The 22619-nt window shown below is 46.5% G+C and overlaps 1 protein-coding gene across 1 annotated transcript in view; it reads left to right on the top strand.

Annotated features, from left to right (window-relative positions):
* Positions 1–22619, top strand: part of LOC105998886 (rho GTPase-activating protein 22-like) — a 121018-nt gene that overhangs the window by 51126 nt on the left and 47273 nt on the right. The window contains exon 3 of the mRNA XM_013033720.1: positions 16612–16699. Coding sequence (XP_012889174.1) covers positions 16612–16699 — 88 coding nt within the window. The remainder of the gene's footprint in view (positions 1–16611; positions 16700–22619) is intronic.

Here is a 22619-nt window from a genome sequence, read left to right as displayed (position 1 = left end):
AAAAAAAAAAAACACACAAAAAAAGCAGTGAGAACTAGGCACCAGTGGCTCAGTCTGTAATCCTAGTTACTCTGGAGACTGAGACCTGAGGATCAAGGTTTAAACCAGCCTGGGCAGGAAAATCTGTGAGATTCATCAACAAATAACCATCAAAAATCCAGAAATGAGCTATGGCTCAAGTGGTAGAATGTCATCCTTGAGCAAAAAAAGCTCAAGGACAGTGCCCAGGCTCTGAGTTCAAGCCCCAGGACTGGCACACAGACCCACACACACACAGATACACACACACACAAAACTCTTTTAAAACATCCTCAGAGGGAGACTGTAAATGCAGAGCAGAGCAAAAAAAAAACCACTCCCTAGAAATCAGAAATGAGATTTCAGAAATGAAAAACCTAAAAGAAGAGTTGGACCCAAATCTTGACCCTCCAAGGAAGAAGAAAGAAAAAAAATGGAAAGGAAAACAAGAGAACTAGCCCAATATCTGCATAGAGGAATTCTAGAAAGGGAGATGAGAGAAAGGGAAAGAGACCTTGGAGAAAGGTTGCAACTAAACTTACCAGAGTGAGAGCATAAACAGAATGACAACTGGCATCACTGAAATTACTGGGGAGGTTCAGGAAGCCAGATGGGGGACAGAAGGAGGGAGGAGGCCCAGGAAGCAAGCTCACCTATGCTGGGGGCTCCAGCAGTGTCCAAGCTTTAAATCAAGAATCAGTAACATGAGCATGCTACTGGGAAGTAACTATTCCTCCCCCCTTCCCCCCCCAAAAAAAGCTCATCTAAGATAAACTGAAAGTAGTGGCAGACTCAATGGTGGTGGGGAAAAGAAATTGCTGTCTCTTGTTACCTTTGTAGAGAACTATGTGATTCCTTCAATTATGTGTGGGCATATCTTTAACTTAAGATACAAAGGAAATAAAAATAATTTGTAGGGCACAGTGACTCATGCCTGTAATCCTGGCTACTCTGGAGGCTGTGATCTGAGGTTATTTGAAACCAGCTAAGACAAATCCAAGAGACTCTTATCTCTAATTAACTAACAAATGGTAGAAGTGGAGGGGAGATGTGACTCAAGGAGTAGAGTGCCAGCCTTGAGCAAAAATATGTTAAGCAAGAACGTGAGGCCCTGAGTTCAAGCCCCAGTTACTGGCACAAAATAGAAGGAAGGAGCAGAGGAAGGAAGGATCGGAGGAAGGGAATGAGGGAGGGAGAGGGGGAAAAGGAAAGAAGGGAGGAGAGAAAAAAAGAGAAGAATTCAAGTTGGGATTTTGAGGATATAAACAAAACTACTCAAAGCCATGGGGCAGCTGAAGAGAAGGTGGATATGGAGAGCAACCATGAGAACAAGCAACTTGAGCTTTATCTATATTATCTTAATTTGTCACAGTGACACTGGATGCCTTGAGGTACATATTTTTAAATGCTTTTGAAATTTAAACAAGAAAGGAGAAAAAAGAGTAGAGAAATGCAACATAGCCACAGTCTTAGAACTTTTTTCTACTTGGTAACTGTCTAGAGACAGGGCCAGTGAGGGCTACTGAGTCCTGTAGTGGCCACTGAACAACAGGCCTTCCTGGTTCATAAGCGTTTTTGGTGGTTTTTAAGCAGGAAAATCCAGGAGACTCTTATCTCCAATTAACCAGCAGAAAGACAGAAATAGAGCTGTGGCTCAAATGGTAGAGTACCAATCTTGAATGAAAAAAAAAAAAAAAGGATAGCACCCAGGCCCTGAGTTCAAGTCATTCTGCCAGCTTAAACTACATTGTTGGTGGGAGTGTAAACTTGTTCAACCACTTTGGAAAGCAGTATGGAGGTTCCTCAAAAGACTCCACATAGAGCTTCCCTATAACCCAGCAATCCCACTTTGGGGCATTTACCTGAATGATCACAAACAAGACCAACTAAAGCCACCAGCACAACTATGTTTATTGCAGCATTATTTACCATAGCTAAGATATGGAACCAACCCAGATATCCCTCAAGAAAATGTGGTATATATACACAATGGAATTCTATGCCTCCATTAGAAAGAATGACATTGCCCTATTTGTTAGGAAATGCAAAGACTGGGAAAAAATTATATTAAGTGAAGTAAGCCAGGCCCAAAGAAACATAGGTCCCATGGTTTCCCTTATTTGCAATAACTAGTATATGTCTGAGTCAAGCAGAAAAGGTCAGATAAGTTGATGTTAGGGGAATGAACCCCAAGATAAGTATTCAAGTGTTTTTTTTCTTTCATGCAATTGTTTCTAACATATTTATAAGATGATTTCTATGTTGCTTTGTATGTTCCTCCCCCACGGTATAACCCCTGCTTTCACTGTATTTGAGGTTGGTATAATTTGTGTAGGGGAAGGGCAAAAACAAATCATTTAACTAGGGATACAGGTGGACCCATTGCAACAATGAGATGTACAAGTCGTTATGTCAAAAAACAAACTTTACAACTTTGGTGGGGGGACGGGGAGGTTGGGGGGGGACGAGGGGGGGAGGATGGGAAGGGATGGGAAGGGGAAACAAAAAGGAGGCAACAATGCTTGATAAGAAATGTACTCAGGGGGCTGGGAAGGTGGCTCAGTGGTAGAGTGCTTGCCTTGCATGCATTGAGGCCCTGGGTTCGATTCCTCAGCACCACATAAGCAAAAAAAAGAAAAAAGCCGGAAGTGGCACTGTGGCTCAAGTGGTAGAGTGCTAGCCTTGAGCTGAAGAACTGAGGGACAGAGCCCAGGCCCAGAGTCCAGGCCCCAGGACCTGACCCCCCCCCCCAAAAAAAAGAAATGTACTCATTATCTTGTCCATGTAATTCTAATTCCTCTGTATGGTATTTTCACAATTAAAAAAAAAGAAGAAGAAAAAGAAATTTTAAAAAAAAAGCATCAGGATAAGAGGAAGCCTGTGGGCAGTGCGGGTCTGGCAGTCCACGCTAGGGAGGTGCCTGGACTCCCTGTATTTACAGGGTGTGAGTTTCTATGGGCAGGAATACAAATTACAGTTGGGGACCAGAAACTGTAATTTTGCCATTTGTGGGGAGACTGGAGTGTCAATCTCAGTAGCTAGCTAGGTCTTTTTTTTTTTTTTGGTCGGTCGTGAGGCTTGAACTCTGGGCACTGTCCCTCAGCTCTTCAGCTCCAGGCAAGCACTCTTCCACTTGAGCCATAGCACCACTTCTGGTTTTCTGGTGGTTTATTGGAAATAAGAATCTCACGGACTTTCCTACCCAGGCTGGCTTTGAACTGAGATCCTCAGATCTCAGCCTACTGAGTAGCTAGGATTATAGGATGAGCCACCAGCACTGGGTACTAGTTAAGTCTTTATCCTATCAACAGCCAACTGAGCTAGAAGGGGAATTCATCCTGTAACAGTGCAGGCAGGGATGGGAGTAGGGAGGGAAGAGGCTCAAAAACCCTTTAGATGGGGCTGCTGTTCTAACATCAGGGGAATCTGAGATTCTCATTCCTCCAAGTACAGGGTTTTGGATCCTTGGAAGTGAGGTGAAAGAAGGGTACAGAGACTTTATTGGTGTGTGTGTGTGTGTGTGTGTGTGTGTGTGTGTGTGTGTGTGTGTATACTTGAACTCAGGGCCTGGGCACTGACTGACCCTTAGGTTCTTTTCCTCATGACTGATGAACTCCCACTTAAGCCACAGCTCCACTTCTGGCTTTATTTGTTGTTATTTATTTATTATTATTTTTATTATTTATTTATTTGGGAGGGGGTGGTTAATTGGAGATAAGAGTCTCACAGACTATCCTGCCCAGACTGGCTTCAAACCATGATCCTCAGATTTCAGCCTCCAAAGTAGCTAGGATCACAGGTGTGAGCCACCACTACCCTACCCCAGCTAGTGATGGGGTTTGTAAGTGGAACCTACCATGGTATATAGCTGCATGTTCTAGCAGAGATCATTTAAAAGCCACTTAAAGAGCATGCTGTGTTTTTATTGTTGTTTGGTTTTTTTTTCCCTTCCTCTTCTTTTTTTTCCGGGAGACTAGTGACAGGAGGCTCAGCAGTAAGAAGCACTTGATTGATTAAAAGTCTGATTTAATTTAGAGTAAAAGCTAAGGATTGGAAGACAAGATGGATGGGAAAACAGATGGGCTCCTGAGAGTGAACATTAATACTGGACAATCAGAAATCAGATCTTTAAGGGAAACAAAAACAAGGTCCCAGGGGAAGAAGAAGAGGTCATGGAATCCAATGCAGGTCACAGGGAATGTTCCAGCAGGCAGCCAGGGCCCTTCCCCTCTCCATGGGCTATTACCTACTAAATGTACACATCCAAAACAAAATCCACACCCGTAATCCTAGCTACTCAGGAGGCTGAGATCTGACCATCAAGGTTCAAAGCCAGCCTGAGCCGAAAAATTTGTGAGACTCTTATCTCCAATTAACCACCAAAAAGCCAGAAGTGGGGTTGTGTGGCTCAGATGGTAGAGTACCAGCCTTGAGTGAAAAAGTTCAGGGACAGTGCCTAAGCTCTGAGCTCAAGGCTCAGTACTGACAGCCTCCCCACCTCCCACTCCCCAAAGAAATCATAGATTTTATAATATGCCTGAGAATTGTCCAGGGGTGTAAGAACTTCTTCCTCTGGTAGAATGTAAGCTTATTACTACCAGAATGCTGTCTTATTTATACCCGTGTCTCAGTGTCCACAGAGTACCTGCACATAGGAGTAGCTCAATAAATACATCTAAATAAACATTCACAATTGAGCCTCACAGCAACCCTACAAAGGGCAGATGAATTCCTGTTGAACAGGTGGGGAAAAATGAGGCCCAGAAAAAGAGGATAGGAGCTCAGAGACTAATCTGAAGACATGAACAGAGCACTGTGTTCAAGTCTCATTTCTACAGAAACCAGCTCCTAGTTGCAGATTTGGGCAGATCACTGAAGCTGCTCTGGCTCCTACTTTTATAATATCTGGGAGTTTTAGCTGTAGGAAGCATTGGACAAATGGAAGTTGGTGTGGCTGTGGTATTGTCAGTGCTGCCCAGACAGTTAAAGAAAAGATTTGTGTAATCTTCACAAGGTTGCTGAAATAAAAAGCCTCCAAGAAGCCTGAGAAGGCTTCCAACATGAAATACAAGACACAGGTGCAAAGTCAAGCACTGGCAGCATAGGCCTACATTCCTAGCTACTCAGGAGGCTGAGATCCAGAGGATCAAGGTTTGAGGCCAATCTGAGCAGAAAGGTCCACAAGACTCCATCTTCAAAATAACCAACAAAAAGTCAGTCTGGAGGTGTGGCTCATGTGGTAGAACACCAACTGAGCAAGTATGAGGCATTGAGTTCAAAGCCTTATATCTGCAAAAAAAAAAAAAAAAGTCAAAATGAGTCAAGTCTATCAGCCTATAACCCCAGAACTAACTGATACAGGAAAATTAAAAATTAAGGCCAGCCTGAGCCACCATGCTGGTTTATGTTTTGTGCAGTCTAGAACCCTGGTTCACTCTGGGCCTGGTCCAGGTCTGTGGAAACACAGCTGATGGCAGGGCAAGGAGTGAACACAGAACTTGAAGCCTTGAGCCCTTGCAGCTGGGGGCTTCAAGCGTCTCATTTGTCTCAGTGAATTTGTTTATTGCTCCTGAAAAGCCCAAAGAGCCTGTTTCTCTTCCTCCTTCCTCCTCACCATCTGCATCTCTAGGTCTACACCACAGATGAGCAAGCCAGGAATTACCTCCCCAGCACCACCACAGACCTAGAATAGCAAATTCCAGTCCATCTGGCTCAGCTCAGTAGGAGCAAAGGAAAGCCCGCCTCAGGGCTCCTCAGTGGCTGCTGTGATAATGCCCTTGCAGCAAGTTAGCCTTCACAGAGGGTTAGTTGGGGGCTGATAGTCACATTCCATTGGCATTGCATAAAATGACAACACTAGTAGCTCTTTCTAAAATGCCTTTGGGGACAATTTCAGAGGCTGCTTTTGTGAAAAATTAGTCATTGAAATATGGTAAGAAGAGAAAGAAAAGCTGTAGTTATTAAGGCCTGAATATGGATATTTGTATCTATTTAAAAACGAGGATGTCCTGTATTTTTTGCAGCCCTATGAGAACTATAACTCTCATCTGCTAGCAGATCAAAATGTGAATTCTGAGCTCAGAGCTGGTGCTTATGCCTGTAATCCTAGCTACCCAGAGGACTGAGAGCTGAGGATTGTGGTTCAAAGCCAGCCCGGGCAGGAAAGTCCATGAGACTCTTATCTCCAATAAACCGCCAGAAAACCGGAAGTGGTGCTGCGGCTCAAATGGTAGAGTGCTCGCCTTGAGCTGAAGAGCTGAGGGACAGCACCCCAGGCCCCGACACCAAAAAAGCCAGAAGTGAAGCCAGAAGTGGAGATATGGCTCAAGTTGTAGAGCACAAGTTTTGAATGAAGTGGAGTGGCTAGGCTGTCAGTTCAAGCCCCAGTTCTAGCAAAAAAAAAAACAAAAACAAATGAAATGTGAATTCTACCCAAAGAAATAGTTTAAGGAAATAGAAATTTATTTACTAAGTTTCTTCCACATGTGTAAGTCAGGGAAAAAAATAGGAGATTGAAGTGATTATCCAAAAATGTGTTCCAAAGCTCACCTTGAACTGCTCTCTGCTGCCTTCAGTGGCAGAATTAGTGGTATATGGGAACAAGTATGACTCATTACATAGCAATAGTCTTTTCTGCATTGTGAGGAGGGGTAATGAGGTTTGAACTCAGGGCCTATGCTTTCTTTAGCTCTTTCCCTCAATGCTGGAGCTCTGCCACTTGAACCACACCTCCACTTCCTGTGGGTTTTATTTTTGCTGGTTAATTGGAGATAAAAGTCTGGAAAACTTTCCTGTCTGGGCTGGCTTCAAACTTTGATCCTCGATGTCAGCCTCCTGCGTGACCAGGATTACAGGCACGAGTTACCAGCTATACAGCAATATTTTGACACTATCCCAGTGAATGGAAATCAAATTCCTAAGTGGCCTGATGAAAAAATGGAACTTCACCTTCTAAAAGTGACATCCTCCTCTCCTGTGTTCTGGTCATCCACATCTGTGTGATGAGCTGCTGTGGGGGCCCACTGACCCAGGGGAGCTCACCGACCAGCTTAGAAGCCTCCCGTCTTTCCACTGAGAATAGATCCGTCCTTTGAACACAGTTAATTTCCAGTAATAGCTGGAAGATGGATTAGCAGATTCGAAGTTTAATCAATTACTAGGCAGGGGAAAAAAATTAATGAATTGAATGACATTCACTCAGCAGGGGGAATGTTTTGTTCATGATGTGGAGGAACAGTTTTTTCTTTTCCTTCCAGTTGGGGCATTCTCATTAGCTATGGTTCACCATGTGATGGTAGAGGAAAGCTGTGTGGCTTCTCTGGGCGCTGCCTCTCCCCCACCACCAAGAATGATGGGAGTTTCTTGAATGACCTGCAGCCTTGGCTGAAAATGGAGGAGAGGGTGTGCTTTCCCCAGCAAAATGCCCAGGTTTCCCAGGCAGCTGGTGGCTCAGCATATGGACCTGCCACAGACAAGCAGGGAGAACCAGTGTAAAACAGCCTACCATGTTTGTTGTTGTTGTTGTTGGTGGTGGTGGTGGTGGTGTGTGTGTGTGTGTGTGTGTGTGTGTGTGTGTATGTGTGTTTATAAGTGCCACTGCTGGGGCTGCACTCAAGGCCTGGCTACAAAAGTTAGCCTTTTGCTCCAGGTTGGTGCTCTACCACTTGAGCCATACCTCCACTTCCATCATTTTGCTCCTTCATTGGAGATAAGAGTTCTCATGAACTTTGCTGCCCGGGGTGGTTTTAAACTTTGAGATCTCAGCCTCCTGAGTCTCTAGGATTACAGGCGTGAGTCCTCAGTGCCTGGCTAATCGTGCTACAAGTTTGGGGTAGGGGGGATGGGTCGGGTGAGCAGTTCAAGGCAATATTAATATTTATTTTCCTAAAACAACAGCAAATTCATTAAAAAACAAACTGGTAAATGTCCTCCAATCTTTCCCTGCTAAGCATAACAGAAGTTTACCTCTCCCTGGAGCAACATCCGCTGTGGGCAAGGGCTTGGGCTGCCTCTGGCCTCCCAGCTTGACTCCGGAAGGGGGAAAGAAACTGAAGTCACGGCCAGAGCTGGTGGGGATGCAGTCCTCCCATCCAGCCCCACTAGCCAGAGCGTCATCATGTGGCCCATCTTCAGGAGCCTCATAAACACAGCAGCATTCCACCCCAGCCCTACCCCCAAGACGGGTCCACATGGGTAACTGCCCTCAGGTCTGTTATAAACAGCATGTGCTTTGCCTGACTTCTTCCTCAGCAAGATAAACATTGGAGGATTCAAAGAAATCCTCAGTTGAGCACCAGTGGCTCACACCTGTAGACTTAGCTACTCAGGAGGCCAAGATCTGAGGATGGAGGTTCAAAGGCAGTCCAGGTAGACAAATCTGAGAGACTGTAATCTCCAATTAAGCATCAAAAAGCCATCACTGGAGCTGTGGCTCAAGTGGTAGAGCACCAGCCTTGAAGAAAAAAAAGGCTTAAGGGAGAATGTGAGGAGTTGAGTTTCAGCCCAAGTGCCAGCACACAAAACCCCCACAAAATCTCTCAGGACATTGGAGGCCACGGTGACAGCATCACCATGGGACCAGAAGCTCAGGCCCAGTCACAAAGAGAGGAGCTGAGCCAGGTGCTAGTGGCTCACGTCTGTAATCCTAGCTACCCAGGGGACTGAGATCTTAGAATCATGGTTCAAAGCCAGCCTTGGCAGCAAAGTCCATGAGATGCTTATATCAATTAGCCACCAAAAATCCAGAAGTAGAGCTGTAGCTCAAGTGGTAGAGCACTAGCCTTGAGCACAAAAGCTCAGGGACAGCGCCCAGGCCCTGAGTTCAAGCTCCAGGACTGATACTGGTACAGAAAGGAAAGAAAGAAAGAGAGAGAGAGAGAGAGAGGGAGGGAGGGAGGGAGGAAGGGAGGAAGGAAGGGAGGAAGAAGGAAGGAAAGAAAGAAGGAAGGAGGAAAGGAAGGAAGGGAGGGTGGGGGAAGAGAGGGTGGGGGGAGAGGGGAGGAGGGAGGAAGAGCTGGTCGGGAGATTGTCTCTACTGCATGGGGCGGGCATAGCTTACAAAAATTCATTCATTTGTTTCCAGCCTTTACCTAGTCTGCCTTTTGGAAGGCTGGGGCTTCTGGTTGCAAGCTTGTGTGATAAGGAGCTGAGGAGGATCCTCCCTTCTGGCAGAGACCTTCCCGATTTGTATTATTTATGTAAAATTCTGAGACATTCAGTTCCTGGTCCAGTGACAACTGGCTGGAGCTTTGTAAGATGGATCTGAGCCCTCCATCAGACTCAGAGCAGATAAGGAAATGGAGCAATTGCTTTTTAAAATGAACCTGCAGTTTTCTAAGATGCTGCCTTTGGAGGATCTTATCTTAAGGCAATACATTTCAGAGGTTCTTTCTTTAGACAGTTTGCTCCTTTTACCTTATCTGGTGAAATATGAAGGCTTCCTAGAGAACTGCCTCCTGTCGGGTAGGAGACAGAGCTGAATTCAGATGTCAGCGTCCTCAAGACAACTGCAAACTGGCTGAGCATGTTTATAATCCTAGCTATTCAGGAGGCTGAGATCTGAGAATCATGGTTTGAAGCCAGAACAATCTGCCCCCCCCATTTGTCTGTCTGTCTGTCTCTCTCTCTCTCCCTTAAATTTTATGTTTTCCTGGGCTTGAACTTAGTGCCTGGGTGTTATTAGCCTTTTTACTCAAAAGGCACTCTACCACTTGAGCCACATCCCCACTTACAACTCTTTGGTGATTCATTAGAGACGTTCCTGTCCGAGCTGGATTCAAATCTTGATCCTCAGATCATCTGGGTAGCTAGTTATGAGCCACCAATGCCTGGCTACACCTGAGATTCTTATCTCCAATTAAGCAGAAAAAAGCTAGCAGTGGAGCCATGGTTCAAGTGGTGGAGCACTAGCCTTGAGTGAAAAAGCCAAGTGAGAACATGAGATTCTGAGTTCAAGTCCCAGGACTGGAACACACACACACATACACGCACACGCACACACACACACACGCACGCACACACACACATACACACGCACACACACACATACACATGCACACACGCACACACGCACGCACACACACGCACGCACACACACGCACGCACACGCAGCACACACGCACACACACACATACATACACACGCACACACACGCACGCACACGCACACACGCACACACACACATACACACACGCACACACACATGCACACACACGTACACACACATACACACACGCACACATACACACACGCACGCACACGCACATACACACGCACACACACATACATACACACACACAAACACACACACATACACACATACACACACGCATGCACACATACACACACATACACACACGCACACACACACATGCACACGCGCACACACACACGCACACATACACACACGCACGCACACACACACATACACACATACACACGCGCGCGCACACACACACATACATACACACACACATACACATACACACACGCGCGCGCACACATACACACACATACACACACACACACGCACGCACACACACACACACACATACAGCAATGGGGTCTGGATTGAAAGCTCATTGGCTTGAGGCTGACCTATGGAAGGTCCATGTTGGTCAATCATTGTCTCGATTTCAAATGCAGCCCTTGCTTGTTGTTTTTGCAGTTTGAGTAGGTTCTGGTTTTAACCAGACATGTAACTAGACTGATGCACAGTTCAATTCTTCATTGCTGTTGCTATTGCTAATCTTGCTCCTGCCCCTTGGTCAGGATTGAGACTTCTGGACTGTCTGGGGCCCTGGGAGATGTCCCCTAACCCATCCTTGTTTGCAAAACAGACACGTTGAGCAGAGCCACCCTGCATGGCAGCACCTGCATGGACCCTGGTCAGAGGTCTTGGGGAATAATTGCCAGTGGGTGTGAGTTGGAGGAAGCCCACCACACTGAATGCTTGTGGGAGGAGGAGGGGAAGAAACCCAGCCAGCTTGGGAGTGATGGACGGACATTCCAAGCACAGGGGAGCTGAGCAGGCTGGCCGGCCCTGACGCTTGCTGGGGCTCTGCCAGTGGGAGGTGGAGGGGAGACATGCCAGCAGCCCATAGCTCAGGCTCAGCTCCACTCCACAATTATCTGCCTCTATTTTTTTTTTTGCTGTTATCTCTTATGGTATTTAAATGTTCTTATCTGGATGTACATATTACAGGGTAGCACATAAAAGTTTCCTTACTACTCCCCAAGTGTAAGGTTTCTATGTCATTTTTCATTACTATTTATAATATTATTCTGTATAAAGTTACTATTCTATCAAGTGTGTGTGAGAATGAGTTCCTGAATGTTTTTGTTTTATTTTTTTCAATAATAGACATCAGTATGGTGGGTTTTTGTTTTGTTTTGTTTTTGTGCTCTCTCTCTCTCTCTCTCTCTCTCTCTCTCTCTCGTGCCAGTCCTGAGGCTTGAACTTGGGGCCTGGATGCTGTCCTGGGGTTTTTTGCTCAAAGTTGATGTTCTTCCATGGCTCCACTTTTGTTGTTGTTGTTATTAGTGTTAATTGGAGATCAGAATCTCACAGACTTTCCTGCCTAGGTTGGCTTCAAAAGGCAATCCCTAGTTCTCTCTCAGCCTCCTATATAGCTAGAATTACAAGGGTGAACTACCAGTGCTCAGCGGGACATCAATTTGAAAATCTTTATCCTAATTCACTTTGACCTGCCAACCCAAAACAACCATAGACTAGGTAATTTATAAGCAACATAACTGTCTTATTCATGGCTGGAGACTGTAAAACTAAAGCTGGAATGGCCAACAGATTCAGTGTCCAGCCTTCTTTTTCTTTCTGCTTTCTAGATGGCCTTTAGGGCTGTGCCCCCACATAACAGAGGAACTCCCCATCCCTTTATAAAGCCATTGACCCTCTTCAGGAGGGCTTCCTCAGGGCTCAGTCGCTTCCCCAAAGCTCTCATGTTTTACCACTGCCACATAGGGCACTAAAGTTCCAACAAAAGAATTCTGGGGGATTGATCATTCAGACTTCAGCACATGTGGATTGAGCTATTCATTTAGTTTGTTTTATTTTATTTTTGTTGGTTGTGGGGCTTGAACTCTGGGCTTGGATACTATCCCTGCGCTCAAGGTGAGCGTTCTACCACTTGAGCCACAGCACCACTTCCAGTTTTCTAGTGGTTTATTGGAGATAAGAGTCTCACGGACTTTTCTGCCTGGGCTGGCTTTAAACCGTAATCCTCATATCTCAGCCTCCTGAGTAGCTAGGACTATAGGGGTGAGCCACCGGTGCCTGGTGAGCTATTCATTTCTTATGATCATCTATCTTTCTATTAGATAGGTTGTCTTTTATCTTTTTTCTTTCTTTTCTTTTCTTTTCTTTCTTTCTTTCTTTCTTTCTTTCTTTCTTTCTTTCTTTCTTTCTTTCTTTCTTTCTTTCTTTCTTTTTTTTTTTTGCTGGTCCTGGAGCTTGAACTTAGGACCTGGGTACTGCTCCTAAGTTCTTTTGTACTCAAGGGTAGCACTCTACCACTTGAACCATAGCACCACTTCTCGCTTTTTCTGAGTAGCTTATTGGTGATAAGAGTCTCACGGACTTTTCTGCCCTGGCTGACTTTGAACCACAATCCTCAGATCTCAGCCTCCTGAGTAGCTAGGATTACAGATGTGAGCCATCAGCACCCAGCCTGCTTGTAAGGTTTTATCAAAATGTTTTGGTCTGAGGGCTAGGGTGGAGCTCTACAGTACAGGACATGCCCAGAACTTGAAGCCCTGAGTTTAAGCCACAGCACCACAAAAGAAAGGAAGAGCTGGGTACCAGTGGCTCACACCTATAATCCTAGCTACTCAGGAGGCTGAGATCTGAGGATTGTGGTTCAAAGCCAGTCTAGGCAGGAAAATTCATGAGACTCTTACTTCAGTTCAGAAGAAGAACTGTGACTTAAAATGGTTGAGCAATAAAAAAAATAATAAAATAAAATGGTAGATCATAAAATCTCAGGGACAGATCAGGCCTAAGTTCAAGCCCCATGATAGATGGGGGAGGAGGAGAGGGTGGAAGGAGAGGGAGAGAAAGAAAAGGAAGGAAAGATGAGAAAGAGCAAGCATCTGTAAAAGATTTTAAAAAAGAGAGAAGGAGGGAAAGAGGGAAAGAGTAGAAGGGAGGGAGGGAGGAAGGGAGAAAAGGAAAGATCAATGCCAATATTCTTATTCCCATTTTAATGGATGACAAACAGAAGCATAAAAAAAATTAATGGGGGAAAATAAGCCAAGTACTCAGATTTACATGGACCCACTGATGCAGCAAATGCCTGAGCTGTATGTACCCCGTTCCCCAGCAAGGCATCCCACCACGCCTGCTAATAAGTAGCTTTCCTATTCCCTGGCTGCGTCCTCACTTATTACCCAGTAACTCCAGGTTCCCAACAAGACAGTAACTGTTAATTCAGTTACAAGGATTACCAGCTGCGTCTCTGGTTTCTTGCTGTAATTTCTCAAGAGCAAGCATCTGCGGAGAAAGAGACATCCTGTCTGTTGTTGCTCAAATGAGAAAAGGGCAAATTTGCACGTGTTCTCACCACCCAAGATGTCAGCGGCCCTGTGGGGGGCTTCCCCTCCCCCTTTCCTCCAAGGATTTGTCTGAGAGAGGCTTGGCTTGGCTGTAGGTAAATGCATAGTCTTGGGTGCCTCCGATTCCTTAGCTATACAACAAGAACACTAATAGTCCATTGTGAGCATTAAATGAACTAGTACTTGCCCAGCAAGGAACTGCAAGCAGGCATGGGGATGGGGCCAGAGGCAATCTGACAAAACACGATGCCATCTGGGCAAGGACAGGTGCTAGCTACTGGTCCTTTACCTGATGTGGAGCCTGGGTAACGCTGATAGATCTTGTAGAAAACACTAACACAGTTTCTATTACATGCCAGGCTACCCTCTTAGAACTCATCTGATGCTCACTACGCCTCACAAAATTCTCAGATTAAGAGGTTTATTTGAGTAGTAGAGCTATGGCTTAAGTGGTAGAGCAAAAAAGCTCAGGGACCATGCCCAGGCCCTGAGTTCAAAACGCAGGAACAGCACACACACACACACACACACACACACACACACACACACACAAATTGTCACTAGCAGGGTGTCAGTTGTCTCATGCTTGTAAACCTAGCTACTCAGGAGGCTGAGATCTAAGGACTACAGTTCAAAGCCAGTGCAGGCAGGAAAGTCTATGAGACTCTTATCTTCAATTAATCACCCAAAAAGCCAGAAGTAAAGTAGTATAGCATTAAGAGCAAGTAGTATAGCATTAAGAGCTCAGGGACAGCATCAAGGTCCTGAGTTCAAGTCCCAGGACCAGCATAAAAAGAAAAGAGAGAGTGAGACTTATCTGTCATTGAGACAGAATTTGAACCCAGACTGTTGTCTGCACAGGGTGGAGTTTTATAAAAGGGTTTCCATGAGTTGCATGACACTAAGTCCAAACAAGCTGAAGGAGGTTCACAGAAGAGACCAGAGTCACGGAAGCCTGGGGGTGGGGAACACTGGTCCCTTGGTGTGGGGTACTCAGCAGGAACATGGTGTGTGGGCCCTCCCAGGACCTCAGTGTTACTGTCCCATAGCCAAGCTCCAGTGGCTTAATAATTGTGATACATTTACTCTATGGCTAAGGATACTGAACATTTCAATGCATATATTGACCACTTGTACATTTCCTTTTGAGAAGAACTGTCTGCTCAATTCATTTACCTCTTTTTTCTTTTGTGCCTGTCCTGGGGCTTAAACTCAGGGCCTATGGCTAGGAATGTGGTTTAGTGATAGAATGCTTGCCTAGCGTACATGAAGCCCTGGGTTCGATTCCTCAGTACCACATAAACAGAAAAAGCTGGAAGTGGTGCTGTGGCTCAAGTGATAGAGTGCTAGCCTTTTTTTTGGGGGGGGGGACGGGGGCTGGTCTTGGGCCTGATCTCTGGGCCTGGGCACTGCCCCTCAGCTCTTCAACTCAAGGTGAGCATTCTACCACTTGAGCCACAGGGCCACTTCCAGCTTTTTCTGCTTATGTGGTGTTGAGGAATTGAACCCAGGGCCTCATGCCTACAAGGCAAGCACTCTACCACTGAGCCATCTTCCTATCCAGAGTGCTAGCCTTGAGCAGAAGTTCACAGAGAGTGCCCAGGTTCTGAGTTCAAGCCCCAGGATTAGCAAAAATAAACAAACAAACAAGAAACACTTTAGGGCCTGGGTGCTGTTTCTGAGCTTTGCTGCTCAAGTCAAGTGCTCTACCAGTTGAGCCATAGCACTACTTCTGGCTTTTGGTGGTTGAATGGAGTAAGAGTCTCACAGACTTTCCAGCCAGGGCTGGCTTTGAACCTTGATGCTCAGATCTCAGCCTCCTGAGTAGCTAGGATTACAGGTGTGAGCTACCAATGCCTGGCTCATTTGACAATTTTTAAATTCTGTGTTTTATTCTTATGACATTTAATTTTTGGAGCTGTTCCTACATGCTGGATATTACTTCTTTCTTCAGTGATTCTTACACATCTTCCCTGTCCCAATGTCTTCCTATCTGGATATCAGGTTTCATCATTAGCCTATAGGGCAGAGTGTCGAGTCTGTAGTACACACATAGATGACACTCGTGTTCCAAGATCCCATATCCACACCCAACCAACTGCAGATTATACTTGCAATCCTAGCCACTCAGGATCCTATATCCACACCCAACCAACTACAGATCACACCTGCAATCCTAGCCACTCAGTAGGCTGAGATCTGAGCACCACAGTTCAAAGCCAGCCCAGGCAGGAAAGCCCAGGGGACTCTAATCTCTAATGAATGGCCAAAATGCCAGAAGTAGAGCTGTGGCTCAAGTGGTAGAGCACCAGCCTTGAGATAAAAAAGCTAAAGGAGACTACCAAGCCCTAAGTTCAAGACCTAGTACCAAGACAAAGAAGAGGAGGAGGGAGGGAGGGAAGAGGAAGAAGAGGGGGGAGGAAAAAGGAGGATGAAGTGAATCCTGTAGTTGGGGTGTAGCTTGGTGGCAGGCTTAAGATCCTGGCTTCCACCCCAGCATTAATACATACATACTTATTAATACATACATGAATAAAACCAAGATGGGACTCCTCTCCTGTCAGGACATGCAGTGGGGCCTGCACATCAGTGGGGCTGTCCCCAAGTCACCTCAGGAGCCTCACCCAGGATGCCAGCCTTCCTCTGCCTGACACCACACAGCTGGTCCATAAGACCACACGTAGGCACCCTGGCATGGGAGGTAAGGGTGCTGAGAACCTTCCTCTCTGCCCCAGACTTGCCTTTCCTTGCTGTATGCTGAGTCTTCTTGGCCCAACCTGTGACAGAGCCCCTAACCCTTGCATGCTGATGGTGGTGTCCCCCCACCCCACCTGAGACCCCTGGGGGAGGGGAGACGCTCCGTGCCGGGTCCCCTGCTGTGGAGGGGATCACCCAGTAGCTCTGCCAGGGCCTGGGCAACTGGCACCTTCCTCATAGTCCCTTGCCCTCCTCTCTCCAGGGACTAACAGCAAGAGCCCTACCCAGCCATCTCATGTCTCCTGTTTGCATTTGTCTCCATTTTAGGGATTTATTTCTCTACAAGGGACCCAGGTGACTGAGTTTCTTCCTGACCCAGAGGACCCAGGAAAGCACCTCTTTGAGATCACCCCAGGTAGGCCAAAGTATCACTTAGTTCTACTAAGAGAACATGTGGCCCAGGTGGAGATAGCATCTTACCTTGCATGCCCCCCCCCATCTACTTCTCTTTCCTTGTAGGGCATTGGCCCTGACCTATAGGCACAACTGGGAAATGTGGGCCAAATCAAGGCAGATTTGGGGCCAGGGGCCAGGAAGGCTGGGGAGCACACACCTGTAATCCTAGCTATTCAGGAGGCTGAGATCTGAGAATCGTGGTTTGAAGCCAGCTCGGGCTGGAAAGTCCATGAGACTCTTATATCTGATTAATCACCAAAAGCCAGAGCTGTGGTTCCTGTGGTAAAGTGCTAGCCTTGATCACAGGAGCTCAGGGCCAGCCCCACGACTGGCACCAAACCAAAGAAAACTTTAGGGAAGAGATTAGAAAATGTAATCAGTTATCTGGATGATTAGCTCTTGTGTTTGAGGAAATGTAGTTTGTTTTTTTTAGATTTATGAGTGCATGTGAGTGAACCAGTTAACAGAAATATTGGAAATAAGTTCGAGTGAAATCTGAACACAGACTCAGAGGCTAAAATAGGCTTACTGTGAATCTAAAAACACAACTAGAGCCTGGTGCTGGTGACTCACACCTGTAATCCTTGCTCCTGAGGCAGCTGAGAGCTGAGGATTGTGATTTGAAGTCAGCCTGGCAGGAAGGTCCATGAGACTCTTATCTCCAAGTAACCACCAGAAAACCAGAAGTGGAGCTGTGGCTCAAAGTGGTAGAGCACTAGCCTTGAGCAAAAGAGCTCAGGGATAGTGCCCAGACCCTGAGTTCAAGCCCCAGGACTGACAATAAAATAAAATAAACCAAAATTAGAGACAGGTACCAGTGGCTTGTACCTATACTCCTAGCTGCTTAAGAGACTGAGATCTGAGAATAGAGGTTCAAAGCTAGCCTAGGCAGAAAAGTTTGTGAAACTCTTATCTCTGGTTAACTAGCATAAAGCCAGAAGTTGAGGCATGGATCAAGAGGTAGAGACAGAGTCCAGGCCCTGAGTTTAAACCCCAGTACACATGGACTGGGCTGGAGCTCAGTGGCAAAGCACTTGCCTAGCAAGTACAACTTCCTGGGTTCAATCCCCAGTACCAAAAAAAGAAAAGACAAAAAAAAGCCCCCAGTACATACATGCATGCACAAGTGTGCAAGCACACACACACACACACACACACACACACACACCCCACAATCATGATGTGACAGAAAGAAGGAAAAGAATTTAGCTCTAGTACTGCTATCCTGTGAGCAGTTACAAGACAAGTATTTTTAGGTTTCAAGTTTTGCCATGATGCTATTACTGTATTAAGCCAGGGTCTGGCTCTGAGGCCAGCTGATCATACTAGAGCCAGGTTGTGGTAGAGACCAGCAGGGCCTCCACCAGAAGCAGAGCCTGAGGCATAGATCTAAGCAATAGTTCCCTAAAAGAAGAAGAAAAGGCATGGGGCTAGGTGCTAGTGCCTCATGCCTGTAATCTTTAGCTATTCAGGCAGCTGATGTCTGAGGATCCTTGTTCAAAGCCAGCCTGGACAGAAGTGGATATGCAGCTCAAGTTGTAGAATGCTAGCCTTGAGTGAAAAAGAGCTCAGGGATAGTACCCAGGCCCTGCATTCAAGCCCTAATACTTGTGTGTGCATGTGTGCACATGTTCATGCGTGCATGCTTGCGTGCACACACACACACACACACACACACACACACACACACACACACACAACGATACACAACCCCAGGAAGAGGAAGACTAACAGAAGAGCCCAGTGTCCAGAGTGTCCAGAGCCCAGGGAGTCCATGATGGGTCAGGAAGGAGGGCAGAAGGACTCAGTGACTTAACTGACACAGCAAGCTTCGCCCAGCAGTCAGGTGACCATTCCTACTCCCCATTCACCCCTCCCAAGAGGAAGAAAACCTGACAACTCCTAGAAATGTGGTAGAACTCCAAATAAATATAATCATACACCAAGTCATCTACATAAATGTCATAGCTCTATTTGGTTCTCCAACCCTTTAAAAGGTGACCATCGAGCCAGAAAATGAAACAAAATATGCCAAGCCTGCCATCTAGTGGAGACACTTGATAGTGTAGGCCCTCTGGCTCACCTCCTACCCTTCCAGCCCAGCTACACCCAATTCCAAAGCATCTGATAATATGCTGTGCTTATTATCAAGCACATCTGGCCACTGAACAAGGCTCAGAAAAGGAGACTCCTCTTCTTTTCCTAGGGCTTCAGCCCCCGGCTCCACCCACACACATCACTCTGTGTTGCACCAAGAGTTTCAGCAATGGAGGTAAGACTCTTGGAAGCTATAGGCACTCACAGGTACCCCAGTTATAAAGTGTAGGGCAGCCTCTGGCTCCGACAGTTGTTTATATGGCTCGTTCCAAGGTGCCAAGACAGGAAAAATCACATTGAAACCTGATAGTAAATGGAGTTTTGCTAGGCAGTGGATCCCAGGCCCACATCTAGCCCCCAGCATCCATTTCTTATGAAAAACAGACTCCAAGGCCTCTCTCTGACCACAGCCCAGATGCTGATGGAGAAGAGGATGAGGAGGGGTTACAGACTTGCCAGGACCCTCAGGAGTAAAGATGCCTCCATGCAGGGGGCATGAAGGGAGTCCACTGGGGCTTAAGACTAGAACTCACATGAGATGACCAGGAGCAGGGATGTCTGTCTTTCCCCCTGGTCCCCTGCCTGCCCCAGTGCCTGGGTGAAGTTTAGGGAAAAGACTGAGAAGCAAGATCCACTACCACTCTGGGCTCCAAAAAAGAGCTTTGAAGCAGATTCGAGTAAACAAAGCCAAAAACTGAAAACCTAAGTGAATCTGAGTGCACTGGTGTGTTTCTGTAATCCCAGCACTTAGGAGGCAGAAGTAGGAGGATCTTGAGTTTGAGGCCATCCCAGGTGACACAGTGAATCCTAGTCCAAAGGAGGAGGAGGAGGAGAATAGAAGGAAGGGGAGGAACGGGAGTAAATAGGACTTGACAAATGGAGTAATAAACTGTGGAGTCCACAGTGAGCTACTTTCAGTGAACTGTACTCAAAAGGAAGCTAAGGGTCTATGGGAGATAGTTGTTTTGAAAATAAAACCAGTTGGGTGCCCATTTCTCATGCCTGTAATCCTAGCTACTCAGGAGGCTAAGATCTGAGGATCGCAGTTTGAAATCCACCCGGGCAAGGAAAGTCAATGAAACTCTTATCTCCAATTGACCACCAGAAAACTGGAAGTGGAGCTGTGGTTCAAAGTGGTAGAGCTCTAGCCTTGAGTGAAAAGGCTCAGGAACAGCCCCCAGGCCCTGAGTTCAAGCCCCAGGACTGAAGGAGGGGGGGAGAGGGAGGGGAATAAGGAGGGTCAATAGTGTCTGGACTGGCTGGCTCATGCTTTTATCTCTCCTGCTTTTTTCCTTCTCAAAGTTAGAAACCCAGGACCCCTGGGCCCTTTGCCTAAGAGGAAGCTTCCCAGAAGGCCTACAGTTCCATAGAGAGAATCTACAACAAATGGGGAGAGGGGGCTCATGGGAAATGGGTGGCTATTGGGGCTGCTCAGGGATCTAGAAGCCAGGAGCAAAGCTGGGGGCCATGTCCTGTGGTAGGAAGGGGTTGAATTCTGCAGTGTGGCCCTCAGGCGCCCAGCCTGGAGCCACCTGTCCTTCCTCAGCCTGCAGTCTGGAGCAGACAGGAAGGCTGCTGCCTGCTGTCTCTGAGGCCTGACCTTGAATGACAGCCAGCACCCACTGGAAGCAGATAGTGCAGGGCAGACCTGCCCAGAGAAAGCATCCTGATCAAATTAGCCATTGCCGCAGGAGGGAGGCTGATAGGGAACTATCTTGGCACTTGGTACCAGACAGCCTGCGTCTCAGCCTGACCCCAGGCTCCTCAGAGTTTGCGTGCAGAGCGCCAGACGATGGGTCATGACTAGAATGAGCGTAGCTGAGAAGTCTTTAGCAACTCCCATTGCCAAGAACGGGAGAGGCTGCACCTTCAAAAGTGGCTGTTTGCATTTCCCACCTTGTAGTCTGACCTTCTCCTGCCCCCTCCCCACTTTTTTTTTTAATGTGTAGATATTGGGACTTGAACTCAGGCTCCGTCCTTTAGTTTTGTTCTCTCAAGGCTCATACTCAGTTGAGCCACAGTTCTACGTCCAGCATTTTGGTGGCTCACTGGAGATAAGAGTCTCACAGAGTTTCCTGTCCAGGCTGGTTTTGAACCATGATTCTCAGATCTCAGCCTCTTGATTACAGGCATAAGCCACCAGTTCCTCACATTCTTCTTCCATATTTTGGTGGGTAGTAGGAAGACCACGTCTCACTCTGTAGTTCAGGCTGGCCTGGGATTCAAGGTCCTCCTGCCTCTACCCTCCTTCTGCCTTACATTTACTTTTCTCAGCCTAACATTGAACTGGGGGTGCCCTGAACAAGAGGCTCTGAAGAAGAGCCTGTAGCTGATTCCATTAGCCAAAGTCAAGCTCTAGGGTAGCACTCTTAATAAAAATGGAATGCAAAGCAGGGTGCCAATGGCTCACACCGATAGTTCTAGTTTCTCGGAGTCTGACATCTGAGGATTGTGGTTAGAAGCCAGCCTGGAAGCCAGGTGCCTACAATCCCAGCTACTCAGGAGACTGAGATCTGAGGATCTCAGCTTAGAAGCCAGCCTGGGCAGGAAAGCCTGTGAGACTCTTACCTCCAATTAGTCACCAGAAAAGCTGGAAGTACAGCTGTGGCTCAAGTGGTAGAGCATCAGCCTCAGGTGAAAAAGCTATGGAATAGAGCCTAGGCCCTGAGTTCAAGCCCTAGTACGGGCACACAAAATAAACTCATCATTCTTTTGAAATCTTCTATTCCATACTATTGTGGTCCTCTGTATCTTAAGATAATACCCAGCCTGTATTAAGTCTTCAGTAAAGTTTAGCAATTATTACAGCAAAGCATCTCAGGATTGAGAAATATCCAACTTGATTTCAAAGTGTTTATGAGTGACCTTTCAAATACTATGTCTAGTGTATTTTTCTGCAGCCACCATTCCTCACGTGTTTGGAGATAAAATGCCTCTCTGTTTAAAGCAGTAGGTCTACTTTATCTCTTAAAAAGCCTACTACAGTGGTACTTCTGAATTTCATGGAGTTTTGGACCCTTTGTGGCATATATGCTTTGTGTCACCTGGACATTGTTTCTTAGAAGAGCTCATCTGGCCAGGCACCAGTGGCTCACACCTGTCATCCTAGCTACTCAGGAGGCTGAGATCTGGGGATCACAGTTCAAAGCCAGCTGGGGCAAGAAAAGTCCATGAGACTCTTATATCCAATTAGACACCGAAAAGCCAGAAGGGGAGCTATAGCTCAAGTGGTAGTGCATCAGCCTTGAGCGAGAAAGGTAAGGACAGTGCTCATGTCCTGAGTTCAAACCCCAGTACAGACACAAAGAAAAAATTAAAAGCCTAGAAAGACTATACTTGTGAACCTCATGGTGTTTCAGATTCTCTGTGACACATTTGCTTGTTGTCAGCTGGATCTTGTCAGTGATCATTGATTCTTGGAAGGACTTATCTGAAAACACAGCAAGCAATCACTTGAATATTTAGACAGTGTCATTTCCATTTCTTGAGTCTGCAGACATCCGGGTGAGTCATCACCCATCTGTAGTAGCTGCTTAGAAGTCTGCCTGCCTTCCTGGGGGCGCCCCCTCACTTCCTCACACCAAGCCAGGCCTGAGTATGTGTCTGCTGATGGATGGGATGAGAGTCCCCATTAATTCCTTCCGGTATCACTGATCATCTTATTGGGAGAGCAATGGAGATGGGTTCCCTAATTCCTATCTTCTTCAGTATGCAAGCGTGTGATTCTTTTTCTCTTCTCTTTTCTCCCCTCCTTCCCTCCCTCCCTCCCTCCCTCCCTCCCT

The sequence above is a fragment of the Dipodomys ordii genome, unplaced genomic scaffold (assembly GCF_000151885.1).
Source record: "Dipodomys ordii isolate 6190 unplaced genomic scaffold, Dord_2.0 Scaffold176, whole genome shotgun sequence".
In the NCBI taxonomy this organism is placed as follows: Eukaryota; Metazoa; Chordata; class Mammalia; order Rodentia; family Heteromyidae; genus Dipodomys; species Dipodomys ordii.
Note: the sequence above shows the minus strand (reverse complement) of the source record. Positions and strands in the feature narration are given on the sequence as shown.